The 15694-nt window shown below is 38.4% G+C and overlaps 1 protein-coding gene across 4 annotated transcripts in view; it reads right to left on the reverse strand.

The window, feature by feature from the left end:
• Positions 1-15694, reverse strand: part of DIAPH2 (diaphanous related formin 2) — a 980408-nt gene that overhangs the window by 512273 nt on the left and 452441 nt on the right. For all 4 annotated transcript variants that reach the window (XM_044235543.1, XM_044235542.1, XM_044235544.1 and 1 more), the window contains one exon: positions 9432-9671. In XM_044235543.1, coding sequence (XP_044091478.1) covers positions 9432-9671 — 240 coding nt within the window. The remainder of the gene's footprint in view (positions 1-9431; positions 9672-15694) is intronic.

A 15694-nucleotide genomic window follows, 5' to 3' on the forward strand; every position in this document is an offset into this window, starting at 1 on the left:
CTCTCTCTCTGCCTGCCTCTCTGCCTACTTGTGATCTCTGTCTGTCAAATAAATAAATAAAATCTTTAAAAAAAAAAGTTAACACTTACGTCAAACATAACAAATCCTTTATTTAAATCAACTGTCTGGCTTTCATTCAGGAGCAATTTATTGAGGGCTTCATATAAACAGGCACTGGGGATTTAATGCAGAAGAAAATAAACATTCAGATTCCACGAGTTCTCAGCCTTGAAAGAGAAATAAAATAATTAAACTGTGAACAGTTATTTAATAATGCCCTCAAAGTGTATAGTGGGTACCAGAGAAGATCTGAAGAGCAAAAACTAGACAAAGAACAGTAAAGGGCATTATAAAAATGTAAAAGGAGAGCTGTTAAACTTACATGTTTTTAAAAAAGAGAGAAAAATGGAGTATTATTAGGAGGCTAGGACCCTACCTCTAGTTTCATAACTAAAGCAGCCACTGACTGTCCTGGTTTCCTTGAGACTGTCCCAATTTAGCACTTAAAAGTCTCACATCCCAGGAAAGCCTTATCCTGAGCAATCTGCACGTTGAAGTAGTAACCTTCAGAGGGACTGTATTTAGAGAAAAGACCTTTAAGGAGGCAATTAAGGGTTTAAAAAAAAAAAGGCAGAAGGGTGGGGCCTAATCTGACTAGATTAGTGTCCTTATAAGAAGAGGAGGTGGTACCAGAGCTCTCAAGCACATTCTCAACTCTTTATGCAGGGCACAGAGGAAAGGCTCTGTTGACCATACAGCAAGAAGGTGGCTGGCTGTCTGCAAGCCAGGAAGAGTCTGTCACTAATACCATGTGATGGTCTCTAGGAAATAAGGCCTTTTACATTACATATAGTTTACAGAAATGATGGATCTTAGAAAAAGAAAAACAATTACATTTCCATATTTCACCAGACACTAACTAGGCCAGCACCTTGATCTTTGACTTCCTATCTCCAAAACTGTGTGAAAATTAATTTCTGTTGTTTGAACCACCCAGCCTGTGGTATTCTGTTGTGGCAGCCAGAACGTGCCAATACACAAAACTTCCCTCCTCTGAGTGTCAGTTTTCTTAACTACAGACTGAAGAGGCTAGACTAGTTACCTTTTTTTCCTTAAGATTTTATTATTTTTGAGAAAGAGAGAGAGAGAGCATGAGTTGGCGGGGAGGGGCAGAGGGAGAAGCAGGCTCCTCACTAGCAGGGAGCCAAGGTGGGACTTGATTCCACAACCTCAGGATCATGAACTGAGCCAAAGGGAGATGCTTAACTGACTGAGCCACGGAGGCACCCACAACCAGTTATCTTCTTATGTTAACATTCTAAGTTTACCAGTTTACATGGAAACAATCCACATCATTTCAGCTAAAAATGATGAGATGTGAAATTTTTAGAGTACTTAGATAAGACTTTTATTTTTTTTTTTTGTAGATTTTTGCTTGGATTATATATTTCCAAATTTGGCTTCCATAGACAGCAGTCATTTTCTTTATAAATCATATACTCTGGTAACTCATCTTCCATTTCTCATTAAAACCTTTTCTCTTTCCTTCTTACAACTTCCATGGTGTAATACCGACAATATTCTGTCACTAATATCACATGACGGTCTCTAGGAAATAAAGCTGTTTATGTTACATATACTTTACAGAAATGATGGATCTTAGAAAAAGGAAAACAATTACATTATCCTATTAATCCCTATGACAAAGTAAGATATATAAAATTTTCTCTGTAGTAAACTGTAACGTTTTCTATAGGTTCTTTGTAAAATATACAAAAGGAGATCATTCTAATGTATCACGATTTATTATGTCTCTCTGTCCAACTAGAATGACTAGAAAGTCATAGAATGGAGGAAAGGGATATTAACGCAACGTAAGTTATGAAATGAAGGATTTAAAAAAATTATGAGGATAACTTATTTAAACTAATATATAAATAACTCAAAATCTTCTCATAATCTGCCTACAAACATTATCATTTGTCTCCAACGTACACCCAATATTCCAGACAATATGCTTTTCTAATTCATCTTCAAAGACGATGATTATTCCTAGTTATCTACCATCATTAAAAAAGTTATCATTTAACATAATAATTTTTCAAAGAACTCTGACAAAATTCATTTTATTTGACCCCCCCCCCCAAAAAAAAACCCTACTGCATTTCCTCATTCACAGGTAAGGAAACTGAGTTCAGAAAGAGTAAGTGACTTAGCCATGAAAATTTGGCTAGTGATTGGCAGAATGGAAGCTAAAAGGTATGTTCTGATTCCAACATTCTCCCACCTTGTAAGGTTGTGGCTTCTTCTCTCGTATAACCTAATTCTACTAATCCTTTAAGTTCCTTCTGCTGCATTTTACAGTATTGCCCATCCCCATCCCATCATTAAAAATTCCTCCCTCCTGAAGCCCTGTTAATCTCAATGGTCATTAATCTTGCTGTTCATTGATGGTGTATCTTGTGGTGTTACACGATACTCTAGATGTAGTTTATTTCCTGATCACTTAATTGTACCACTAGTTTCTTGAGGTTTTTGTGTGTTTTCTGTATTGTTTGTATTCCCCGGGTGTACCAATCATCTCTGTCATTTTGTCTTTGTTTGGGCCTGCCTGATACCTATTCACCTGCCCCTAATCTTCGGCATCCTTAGCTTTGGTTAACAGCGTTCTTTATGAGATGACCAGTCTTCCATCACAGATAGTCTTGACAGTGTTATCAATGCCTTCCCTTGGACAAGGACTATCCTTGTAATCCATACTAGGTCAATCAGTCTCTCTTTTTCTGACAGACAGAGATCACAAATAGGCAGAGAGGCAGGCAGAGAGAGAGAGGAAGGGAAGCGAGCTCCCTGCTGAGCAGATAGCCCAATGCGAGGCTCGGTCCCAGGACCCTGAGACCATCAACTGAGCCGAACGCAGAGGCTTACACCACAGAGCCACCCAGGTGCCCCATTTTTCTAATAAGAATTTGAATCAAATTCAGGGCAAGTAGTAGGAAAATGGCGGAAGCTAATACAAAGTCAATTTCTTGAAAAGACTTTCCATTTGTTCTTACTTCCCATTTTTTCAAAGCCACCCATTTTTGCTGTTTTTTATTTTTTAAAAATATTTTGTTATTTGTCAGAGAGCATACACAAGCAGGGGGACAAAGAAGGAGAACCAGCAGGCAGAGGGAGAAGCAGACTCCTAAATGAGCAAGAGCCTGATGCAGGGCTCAATCCCAGGGCCCTGGGAGGAGAAAGAAAGAAGTCTAGAAGATATAGTGGAACAAGTTCTTCATGAAAAGTTCTTCACAATGCTTTGAAACTGGAGCTCAATCTCAGGGAAAAGTTCAGAAGGAAGTCAAACACCTGGAGGCTAAAGACCACCTTGCTTAAGAAAGCTTGGATCAACCAGGAGATCAAAGAAAAGAGAGAAAGCTCAAATACATAAAATTATGAATGAAAAGGGAAAGATCACAACTAACACCAAGGAAGTAGAAACAATCATCAGAAGTTATTATCAACAGTTATATGCCAATAAGCTAAGCAACCGAGATGAAATGGATGCATTCCTAGAAAACTATAAACTCCCAAAATTGAACCAGGAAGAAATTGACAACCTGAATAGACCAATATCTAGTAACGAGATTGAAACAGTGATCAAAAACCTCCCCAAACCTGATGGATTCCCAAGGGAATTCCATCAAACTTTCAACGAAGAAATAACACCTATTCTCCTGAAGCTGTTTCAAAAAATTGAAACAGAAGGAAAACTTCCAGATTCTTTCTATGAAGTCAGCATTACCCTGATCCCCAAACCAGGAAAAGACCCTACCAAAAAGAGGATTTCAGATCAGTATCACGATGAATATGGATGCTAAGATTCTCAACAAGATCCTAGCAAACAGGATCCAATAGTACATTTAAATGATTGTCCACCATGACCAGGTGAGATTCATCCCTGGGTTACAAGGATGGTTCAACATTCACAAATCAGTCAGTGTGATAGAACAAATCAATAAGTGAAGAGAGAAGAACTACATGGTCCTCTCAATTGATGCAAAAAAAGCATTTGACAAAATCCAGCATCTATTCCTGATTAAAAGGCTTCAAAGTATAGGGATAGAGGGAACATTCCTGAACTTCATAAAATCTATCTATGAAAGACCCACAGCAAATATCATTCTCAATGGGAAAATGCTTGCAGCCTTCCCGTTGCGATCAGGAACAGGACAAGGATGCCCACTTTCACCACTCTTATTCATCATAGTATTAGAAGTCCTAGCAACAGCAATGAGACAACAAAGAGAAATAAAAGGTAGCCAAACTGGCAATGAAGAAGTCAAACTCTCTCTATTCGCAGATGACATGATTCTTTATATGGAAAACCCAAAAGACTCCACCCCCAAACTACTTGAACTCCTACAGCAAATCAGTAACAAGGCAGGATACAAAGTCAATGTACAGAAATCAGTGGCTTTCTTATACATTAACAATGAAAATACAGAAAAAGAAATTAGAGAATCAATTACATTTACTATAGCACCAAGAACCGTAAGATACCTGGGAATAAACCTAACCAAAGAGGTAAAGGATCTGTACTCGAGGAACTACAGAACACTCATGAAAGAAATTGGAGAAGACACAAAAAGATGGAATACCATTCCATGCTCTTGGATCAGAAGAATAAACATTGTTAAAATGTCTATACTGCCTAGAGCAATCTATACTTTTAATGCTATTTCAATCAAAATTCCACCGGTATTCTTCAAAGAGCTGGAGCAAATAATCCTAAAATTTGTATGGAATCAGAAGAGACCCGGAATCGCTAAGGAAATGTTGAAAAACAAAAATAAAATGGGGGACATCACCTTACCTAATTTCAAGCTTTACTACAAAGCTGTGATCACCAAGACAGCATGGTACTGGCATAAAAACATACACATAGACCAGTGGAACAGAGTAGAGAGCCCAGATATGGACCCTCAACTTTATGGGCAAATAATCTTCAACAAAGCAGAAAAAAAAATATACAGTGGAAAAAAAGTCTCTTCAATAAATGGTGCTGGGAAAACTGGGCAGCTATATGTAGAAGAATGAAACTCGAACATTGTCTTACACCGTACAGAAAGATAAACGCAAAATGGATAAAAGACCTCAACATGAGACAGGAATCCATCAGAATCCTAGAGGAAAACATAGGCAGTAAACTCTTTGATATCAGCCACAGCGACTTCTTTCAAGATATGTCTCCAAAGGCAAAGGAAACAAAAGCGAAGATGAAGTTTTGGGACTTCATCAAAATCAAAAGCTTCTGCACAGCAAAGGAAACAGTCAAGAAAACAAAGAGGCAACCCACGGAATGGGAGAAGATATTTGCAAATGACAGTACAGACAAAAGGTTGATATCCAGGATCTATAATGAAATCCTCAAACTCAACACACACGAAACAGGCAGACGCATCAAAAAATGGGCAGAAGATATGGACTGACACTTCTCCAATAAAGACATACAAATGGCTATCAGACACATGAAAAAATGTTCATCATCACTAGCCATCAGGGAGATTCAAATTACAACTACATTGAGGTATCACCTTACACCAGTTAGAATGGCCAAAATTAGTAAGACAGGAAACAGCATGTGTTGGAGGGGATGTATAGAAAGGGGAACCCTCTTCCACTGTTGGTGGGAATGCAAGTTGGTGCAGCCTCTTTGGAGAATAGTGTGGAGATTCCTCAAGAAATTAAAAATAGAACTTCTCTATGACCCTGCCATTGCACTCCTGGGTATTTACCCCAAAGATACAGATGTAGTGAAAAGAAGGGTCATCTGTACCCCAATGTTTATAGCAGCCATGGCCACGGTCGCCAAACTATGGAAAGAACCAAGATGCCCTTCAATGGATGAATGGGTAAGGAAGATGTGGTCCATATACACTATGGAGTATTATGCCTCCATCAGAAAGGACGAATCCCCAACTTTTGTAGCAACATTTATGGGACTCGAAGAGATTATGCTGAGTGAAATAAGTCAAGCAGAGAGAGTCAATTATCATATGGTTTCACTTATTTGTGCATAACAAATAGCATATAGGACATGGGGAGATAGAGAGGAGAAGGGAGTTGAGGGAAATTGGAAGGGGAGGTGAACCATGAGAGACTATGGACTGTGAAAAACAATCTGAGGGTTTTGAAGGGGTGGGGGGTGGGAGGTCGGTGTACCAGGTGGTGGGTATTAGAGAGGGCACAGATTGCATGGAGCACTAGGTGTGTTGTAAAAATAAGGAATACTGTTATGCTGAAAATAAAAAATAAAAAAAATAAAAGTAGGTGAATATTTTAACATACTCTGTAACTTCTTGTAAAGTGCAGATTATAGTTTTAAATTCACTGAGAAAGGAAATTATCCTTAGAATAATTCAGTTGGGGAAAATGGCATCATTTTAGAAGCATAATCAGTGTTCTACAAAGGAAGTTCTCTCTGCAATTCTTTAAGGAAAACAAATTAAGAAAAATCAACCAAGTAATCTTCTATAATGTAATTGGAATTTAACAGCAATTCTGGCTAATCATACATCTGTAGTTAATTCACTTTAACAGATTACAAACCTATTTCTATGTATTTCATAAATTTCTGTCATTTTAGACATTTATATCTACTCAGAATCCTTTGTATCCCAAGAACATCCTCTTAATCCTAGACATTAGGGGACTATCACGCATGTATATGATATTTCTCTTTCTTTTTTTTTTTTTTTTTCTTAACGACAAGTATTTCTCTGAAGATAAAATTCCTGCTGATTAAGTGGTGGGGGGGAGGGAGCATTTTAAAATATTCACTTCTTCTCTTTTAGAACATCTATTACTACATGATAGCATTTCCCACAAGATTATTTTTATTTCATTTGAAGTTGGCAAAAATCTTTCTGCTGAATCCTTTGAGCATACCTCTAGTGATAGATGTCAGATCAGTGTTGTATGGAAGAACTTCTATTTGACAGGTAGATGACAGGAAGGAGCTTCTCTCCAGAATATAACTATAAAATCCTTCTATGAGATTAATATCATCTTCTGTTTCTGTGTATAAATACTTATTTATATTTGCCATAAAAAATCAGTTCATGTAATTAATTGGAATAGTGTGGAATTAAGACACTTAAAAAAGGTACATATTTATTCAAATCAGGTAAGTTTTTTTTAAATGTCTTTTTATGAGTGAAATGTGAAATAGGTACATAATATAAATTTTCAATCATCTTTTCTCTTAATTTATAACATTTTTATAATCATCTTACCAAAAATATCTTGATTCACTCATGTGCATACAGCATATACTCAAAACAAATAGCATCTTTAGAAGAGTTGACTTTATTAGTATTGAATACATGGTATTCAATATAATGAAAATATATTAAATATTTAGATTTATCCTATATATCTGGCTATGATTTATTCCGTATTAGTACAAGCACAGCCTTATTCTTTCTGGCATTATCAAATAATTTCACATGTCCTCTAATATCACAAGAAGAGGGATAGACTTTTTTTTTTTAAATAAAATCTACCATTCCAGATGATCTGCCCTATCTTCCTGGCCCTCTTTCCTAATATAACTCAAAAATTAGTAAGAAATAAATAGATATAATTCCATTATACATGTTATTACCTACAAAGATTATTCTCCATTTATTTGGCTTAGAACTACTTGAAGCAAATCATTTTTGATTCATAGTAAAATGCTATTCATTGTATATGTAACACACATCTATTTAATGCATGAATAGAAATTTATATCCATTCCTACATCTGGGATTCTTGTGTTATAATGTACTTTAAGAACTAACCAAAGTTTCTCAATGTTTTTTATGCTGTGAGAAGAAAAAAAAGTGAAAGAATAGTGAGATGTTAAGGAGGGACTGTTTGTTTTCAGATTTATTTCCCTCTTTAGCTTTCTTTTTTTTTTTAAATTTAATTTAATTTTTTTTTTCAGTGTTCCAAAATTCATTGTTTATGCACCACACCTAGTGCTCCAATGCAATACGTGCCCCTCCACAATACCCACCACCAGGCTCACCCAACCCCCTAGCCCCCTCCCCTCCAAAACCCTCAGTTTGTTTCTCAGAGTCCACAGTCTCTCATGGTTTGTCTTCCCCTCTGATTTCTTATAGGCCTTCACCTCAGTGTCTATTCAGTTTTCTCTTCGTAACAGACAGGTCTTTCCCTTGAATAAGGTGGTTCATTATAGCCTTGAAATGGCCATATACTATCACTTTTATGTTTCTCTGTTTCTTCTCATGAGAATTAAAATCTCAAAAAATAATACTATGAAATGGCTTGATCAAAACAGTAAGATGACTGTCATCTGAACTTTTTTCCAACTTTAGGTTAATAGACTAAATATCTAGTATAAGTATCTAGTATTAGTAACAACAGTATTTAACAAAAAAAGGGTTGTGGGAGGCCGCAATAAGGCTTCAGACGAGGACCAAACAAGGCCCTGACTTGTGCCTCCATTAAAGTCTGAATAACCTAACAAAAGGTTTAGGATGGGAAAAGTTGAGTAGCACTGAGATAGGATCTGTGCTATGTGTTGTGCACTGGCCTACGTGACTTCCCACATGCTTGCTAAACAAATGAGAACAACTTGGTTGGGGTCATTAAGTTTGTGGCTGGTCCTTGCTGCCCTAGTACAGCCCATAAATTACTTTCTGGTTTGCTGTATCAATACAGAACAATTGTACTGGCATCAGCCATTTGGTGTCATGAGGTCTGCTTATAGTTAATTGTGAAACTTACTATGGGAACTCATGGTTGTTTAACTAGACACAGATGTATTGCTTCTCCTATTATCACTATATATATGGCCTTAATGCTTTGAATAAACTTAGCACTGTTGGACATTCTCCTCAGTGTTCCTCGTGCCCCCATCTCTCTGCTTCTCGAGTTCTTTTCTTCAGTCTCTTACCTTCACGTTCCTGTCGATTTGTCGTGCCAGCCGTGACAAAGGGTATTGATAGTTTTGACTAGAATAGGCAAACCATATTAAAAAAAAAAAAAGGTTTCTAGCTATTTACCTCATTATATTTAGCTCTTCCAGTAGTTTTTAGAGAGACATTAAATAAGTACAAGGGAACTGAAGTATAATATTGCATCTACTTTATGAAAGGCAATTTTTAAAATTTACAAACTACAGTAAAATCTGATCAGAGAAGTTTATACTACCACAGATTTTACATAGTCTTTGAGATTTTACTGTACTAAAATTTAAAAATATATATATTTATCAGTTTTAATGAGATATAATTCATTTACCACAACACTCATCCTTTTAAAGGATCCTTTTAAACTCATACTTTTTTTGGCTTATGTACTATTGCCCATTTAGAGTGACCCCTATCACAGATGAAATTATGATTATAAATTAGCATTATAAAATGTTATCTTACCTTACAAAGGAAGTTGATTTTAAAACCCAAAGACTGGGCATTTCTTGAGCCTGAGTTCATGTAATTTCCGACCAAAAGAACTAACTCTAAAAGTCTGTTAAAGCTTTCACTTTTCTTCAGCTCTTCACAGGCAAGAGTTACTGCTATGATGCTTGGTTTGATGTTGTTTACATGCTCTTCAAACGTGAGCTTGAAAAGAATGTTTTCGAGACGAGGTTGCAACATTTTCACTGAGCTCATCTGTAAGATAAGAAATGCTCTGTAAGAATATATATATATATATATATATTTTTCCCTTGAATAAGGTGGTTCATTATAGGTGGTTCATTATAAGGTGGTTCATTATATTATATATATATATATATAAGGCCTGTTATTTTATTTTCCAGTAGTCATAATTTTATAGACAGGACTATAAAATTTCTGCATAAAATGAATTCCTTCTGGGTTTTAAAACTTACTGTTTTAGTTTGTTTTAGACATTCCAAAGGAATATTTTTATCTAAGTTTAAAAATAGATAGCGACTCAGTTTTAAGCAAATCATCCCTTATAACAATAAGAAAATATTACTGAAGCTAAATGGTTGCTCTTTGTTAACTGCATACTCATTAGTCATCAGTAGCATTTAAACTACCAGTTGTCTCGGAGGTGAACTATGAAAATTTACAAACATGAAACTGAGATGAGTGAGCAGTTAGGCCACAGATAAAAGATGTAGATGATGACAGATAATGTAAGTAGAACCACATTTCCTAAGAAATTACTATTACTATGCTATTTGAAATCAGAGGACTAGCTCTGAGCGAACACTTAATTTTTAAACTTAGATTTCTAGTCATCAAATATATTAAATATTTATATATGCTCTAAAGAATTTCTCCTCCTATCGCTTCTCGGCCTCTTGGCTAAGATCAAGTGTAAAGAATTTCCCCTACATTGACAGAATGTTGATGTTAAATAATTAGGTTATGTATAAGTATATTATTTAAGAATTCTATACTGGTTTCCTTTAAAACAGTTCAACTTAGGTTTTGCTTACTTGGTAATATTTTCTTACTTGGTAATATTCCTATGGTAATAATTTCTTTTAGCCATTAGTTTCCTCTAACTCCAAGTCATTAACTAGCTTTCGTTCATCAAATGAATTTTGGGACGCAGTTGGAGGTGGGAGTAGACACATAGGAACATATACAAGTACACACAATGAAAATAAATACTTTTTCTTTTCTCTTCAGGGCTTGAACCCAGGACCTTGAGATCAAAACCTCAGCTGAGATTGAACAGAACACTTAACTGACTAAGCCACTCCAGCACGCCCCAAAAAATTATTAGTAATCCTAATTATATTTATTTTTTGCACATATAGCTTAGTTTCTTGAAATATAAACATGAAAAGAACTTGACAACATAAACAGAAGCCCTTAAGCCACAAAGTGCCCTTTAAAAGAAGAGACTACAGAGGAGGTGAAGTTATATTCATCTCTTAACAGGAGCCACAAATTAGTATGCATTAGTCATACTAATAATTTGCTGCAATCAAAAGTGTGAATTTTTACAATCAGACCAGTTACACAGATAAGAGTTGGATCTCCATTACAGGATCTAGGTGTGTAAGATAATGTATTGAATAACTAAGCGTAGAAATAACAGGAAGCACTGAGCAACATCCCCAGACACAGATACAATGATAAAATGCTCATGTCTCATGGAGGCACTTGACTGTACCTAAGTGATAAAACTAAATAAAATACAAATTCGACTGAAATATATGTTTTTTTAATTGTGCTCCCTGGAAGCATTTTAGTTGACTGACATTCTTTGTTTTATAATTCATTCTTTGAAGTACCCTGGGGTGCGGACCATGGTGTTATATTATGTGTAAGGACCTATTTAGCAAGAGGCTTTCATTGAAGTTAAACAAAAACCTTGCTGTTTAACCTTTAAACTGTCCCTGCTCCCCTTCCCTTAGGGGAGTCACTTAAAAACAAGTCCTGGAAACCAGCTCCAGGTACCAAAGCCCAGATATAAGGGTTGGTCAGGCCAGCTGGAGACATCTGATCAGTGGGGGGCTGCATACTGTCTCCCTAGCTACCAAGGAGTATGCCCCCTCCCACCCTTTGGGAGCCTTTTTGGTGCCAATCCTAATCCAGATGTACTATGTCTATGTACATTAGTACTATGTATTAGTACTATGTAGTAGTGTTAGTACTATGTACTAATGTCTACTAGGGTAAACTGTAATTCAATTGGTCACCTAGCATCACTGTGGAGTTTCCTGTGTGTGTGCTACAATCTCATTGGTCACCTGTGCGTGGCCAGGGCAGACCGCATGGCCTTTACCCTTAAAAGCTGGTCTGTGAAACAGAGAAGGGATGCCCTCTCTTGTAAGAGGTGCGTCCCCAAACGTTTGGTTAGATTCTTGATGCTTAGCATGAAATAAAGCTTTGTTTCACCTTAACTTTGCACTCACTCCTTTAATCACAGACCCGTTATTGGGGCATAACACTATCTTCTCACTGCCACACATTAGTACTTTGTCATCACCTGGATGAAAAATAATGCTTATTCTAACTTGAAATCTTAAAATCCCCCTCTGTGACAGTCTCCAGGTCTTCCAACCTTGCATACTCTATCCACGACATCCAATCTTCAAAGTCACATGAGATTTTATTTTATTTCTTATTTAAATTTTGTTAGTTAAGATACAGTGCAATATTGGTTTCTGGAGTAGAATTCAGTGATTCATCACTTACATACAATACCCAGTGCTCATCACGACTACCCTCTTTAATAGAATTTTAACTATTAACTTCATTTATATCATTTAACTTACTGCTCTTGAAATCTCCAAGTACAATGTTTCATTTCATGATCATGATCACAGTCTTTAAGCCCTGTCATTTTCAGTACACCTGCTTTTCTGAAGACACATTAAAGAAGGGTAGATTTAAGTTAGATAGCAGACAGAACCGCCAATACAAACTGTGAAATCCAGACTCAATGACTGAGCAAAGCTCTGCCTGGAAGTATGGAAAAATAGCAAGAACTGTGATTTTCTATTAATTGATTTTCTTAACATCTTTTAGAAAATAACCTCCTCAAGGGAAGGATCTCTCCTGCTTATCACTGTACTTTCTGCAGTACACCTTGTACCTGCACTGGACAAAATAATCAATACAAGTTCACCTAGTATATGGAGCCAATGGCAAATGTTTCTATATAAGATGTAAAGGAGATGGGGCACCTGGGTGGCTCAGTGGGTTAAAGCCTCTGCCTTCGGCTCAGGTCATGATCTCAGAGTCCTGGGACCGAGCCCCACATCAGGCTCTCTGCACAGTAGGGAGCCTGCTTCCTCCTCTCTCTCTGCCTGCCTCTCTGCCTACTTGTGATCTCTGTCAAATAAATAAATAAAATCTTTAAAAAAAAGATGTAAAGGAGAGATAAGAGCCATAATTAATCTATAAAATGAGACTTTGGAAAAATAGTTTGTAAGAGTGGGTTACATAAGTACAGCCATCTTACCTTGGGGAGCCATCTCAGGCCCAAGGGCTGAACTTTCCCCTACTTTACTTTAGTTCCAGGGACCACCCCCCCCCGACCCTGCTTTAGTCAGGAATACCTAACCCTGTAAACACTTCCAGGAAAAACTGCTATACCAAACCCTGTAAACACTTCCAAGAAAGTAACTAAGCCTGTAACCAGCCCGCAACAGCTAATCAGCCTACTGCAGAAAAGTCTGAAACTTCTCCTCCTCCCCCTACCCCCAAGCCTCTTGTAATGACCCATAAAAACCCTTGCCTTAACTAGCCTCAGGGTCCAAGTCCCTACTCTGCTCTGTCAGGTATACTTGGGCCCAAGCTTAAGCTTGTCAAATAAACCTGGCTGTGTGACTTGCATTATCGAGGGCATTCTCTGTCTAAATGAGGGGTGGTCCACTACATACCCTAACAGTGTTGAATAACATACAGAATTGTCAAATATCAGTGTGGTGCACATGAAACTAATATGTATGTTAACTATAATTTAATGAAAAATTTTAATAGAGAATACATTCCCCAAAGACAGTGGTAACACGGAAGTTATGCATCAACAAACATCTACCAATCTTTAGTCTGAAACAAAACACAGTAACAAAGTCTGCCCCCAAATGCACTGTAAACTCAAGAGAATCATGCGAAGAATTTGAAAGAATTTCAAAAATCCTGAGAACAACTTTTTGAAGCCAGAAAGGCCATCAAAATGACTGCTGTGCTATGTTATTATATTAGGAATTACTGATAACCATGGGAAAATGAGTTAATTCCTGGTTTTTAAAATTTAATGAAAAGCAATTGATAGCAAAACTGATTCATGTTCATAGGCCTAATCTGAATGTTGTTTTTTTGGTGTATTTTGTTTTATTGTAAAAGCTGATATAAATAAGCAATCTTGCTACAAAATGAAGTCTTATAAGTTAATGAAATGAACAAAAATATGAACACATGGATTTGAGAATGAGTTACAGTGGTTTTCTTTTACTCGATCTCAAAATGATCAAACCGGTTTTTCACCAGATAAATACACATCTAGATATAAGAGCTAGCATTCATATTTAAGAAAAGAATGAAAACAGAAAAAACCAAGACATTACATATCAAAACGTTGAATATTCTGAATGAAATCATATAAAAAAAATGTGGCTTTCCCAATGAATATGCAAACCTGAATAATCATTTAATGTTAATGGAACAGGGGGATGGACAAGATGGCAGGGTAGTAGGAAGAGGCACCTTTTCAGTCTTACCCCAAAGTGAGCTGATTACCTACCAAAGAACTCCGATCACCCATGAAATCAGCCTGAGATCAGAATTATACACGTCTGGATCTCTACAGGGGCAGAAGAGGCCAGTGGGCAGGTAAAGCGGAAAGGGAACTGCTGACTGATATCAGAAGATAAACAAAAGGGGGAGGGAGCCACCAGGGGCGACCAGTTGGAAACAAATACCCCAATACGAGCGAGAGTGCCCTGCGTCTGGGGACCAGCATTAACTTGGAGACTGGTTGAAAGCACTCCAAAAGAGCAAAGGATCGCAGGGGGGAAATTGTGGGAATCGGGGCGGCTAGGGACAGGGGCTTAAGTCCCCGGTCCCAGACAGACTCTCCGGTGCTGAGGCAGAGAGAGTGCGGTGGAGAAACCGCTCTTGGTCCCTAAGACCCCAGCGCACCCAAGAATGGGTGAGTACTGGCTCCTGTGAGGGGATGGGAGCCCCAGCGGTCTGCAGAATGCGCGCTAGCCCTACCACAAAGCTCGAGATACACGCGCACGTCCCTCATGCTCCCCTGAGTTACAAAGGCCCTGCCAGCGCTCTCTGACCCGTGCCACTGTTTCAAAGACTAAGCCGCGTGCCTGAAACTCTTCCCCTGACAGAGATGCACAAAAGCCCAGCCTGTCCCTCATGCTCCCCTGAGTTACAAAGGCCCAGCCGGCGCACTTTGACCCGTGCCATTGTTTCATAACCTAAGCCGTGAGCCCGAAACTCTTCCCCTGACAGAGGCACGCAAAAGCCCAGCCTGGGGCTTACGGACCAGCGCCCCGTTCTCAGTGCCCCAAAGTGAGCTGATTACCTTCCAAAGAACTCCGATCACTCATGAAATCTGCCTGAGATCAGAATTATACACATCTGGATCTCTACAGAGGCAGAAGATGCCAGTGGGCAGGTAAAGCGGAATGGGAACACCAGATTGATATCGGAAGATAAACAAAAGGGGGAGGGAGCCACCAGAGGCAACCCGTTGGAAAGTAACACCTCAAGACGAGCGAGAGTGCCCTGCGTCTGGGGACCAGCAGTAACTTGGAGACTGGTTGAAAGCACTCCAAAAGAGCAAAGGATCACAGGGGGAAATTGTGGGAAGCAGGGCGGCTAGGGACAGGGACTTAAGTCCCCGGTCCCAGGACAGCCTCCGGCGCTGAGGTAGAGAGACTGTGGCTGAGAAACCAGGTCCTAGTCCCTAAGCTGCCAGCGTGCCCAAGAATGCGTGGGTTCTAGTTTCTGTGAGGGGATGGGAGCCACGCCGGTGGGCAGAATGAGTGCTAGCCCTACCACAAAGCTTGAGATACGCGCGCACGTCCCTCATGCTCCCCTGAGTTACAAAGGACTGGCCTGGGCTCTTTGACCCGCGCCATTGTTTCAAAGCCTAAGCCGCGCGCCCGAAACTCTTTCCCTGACAGAGGTGCACAAAAGCCCAGCCTGGTGCTTGCGGACCAGTGCCCCTTTCTCAGTGC

Source organism: Neovison vison, chromosome X (assembly GCF_020171115.1).
Source record: "Neovison vison isolate M4711 chromosome X, ASM_NN_V1, whole genome shotgun sequence".
Taxonomy (NCBI): domain Eukaryota; kingdom Metazoa; phylum Chordata; class Mammalia; order Carnivora; family Mustelidae; genus Neogale; species Neogale vison.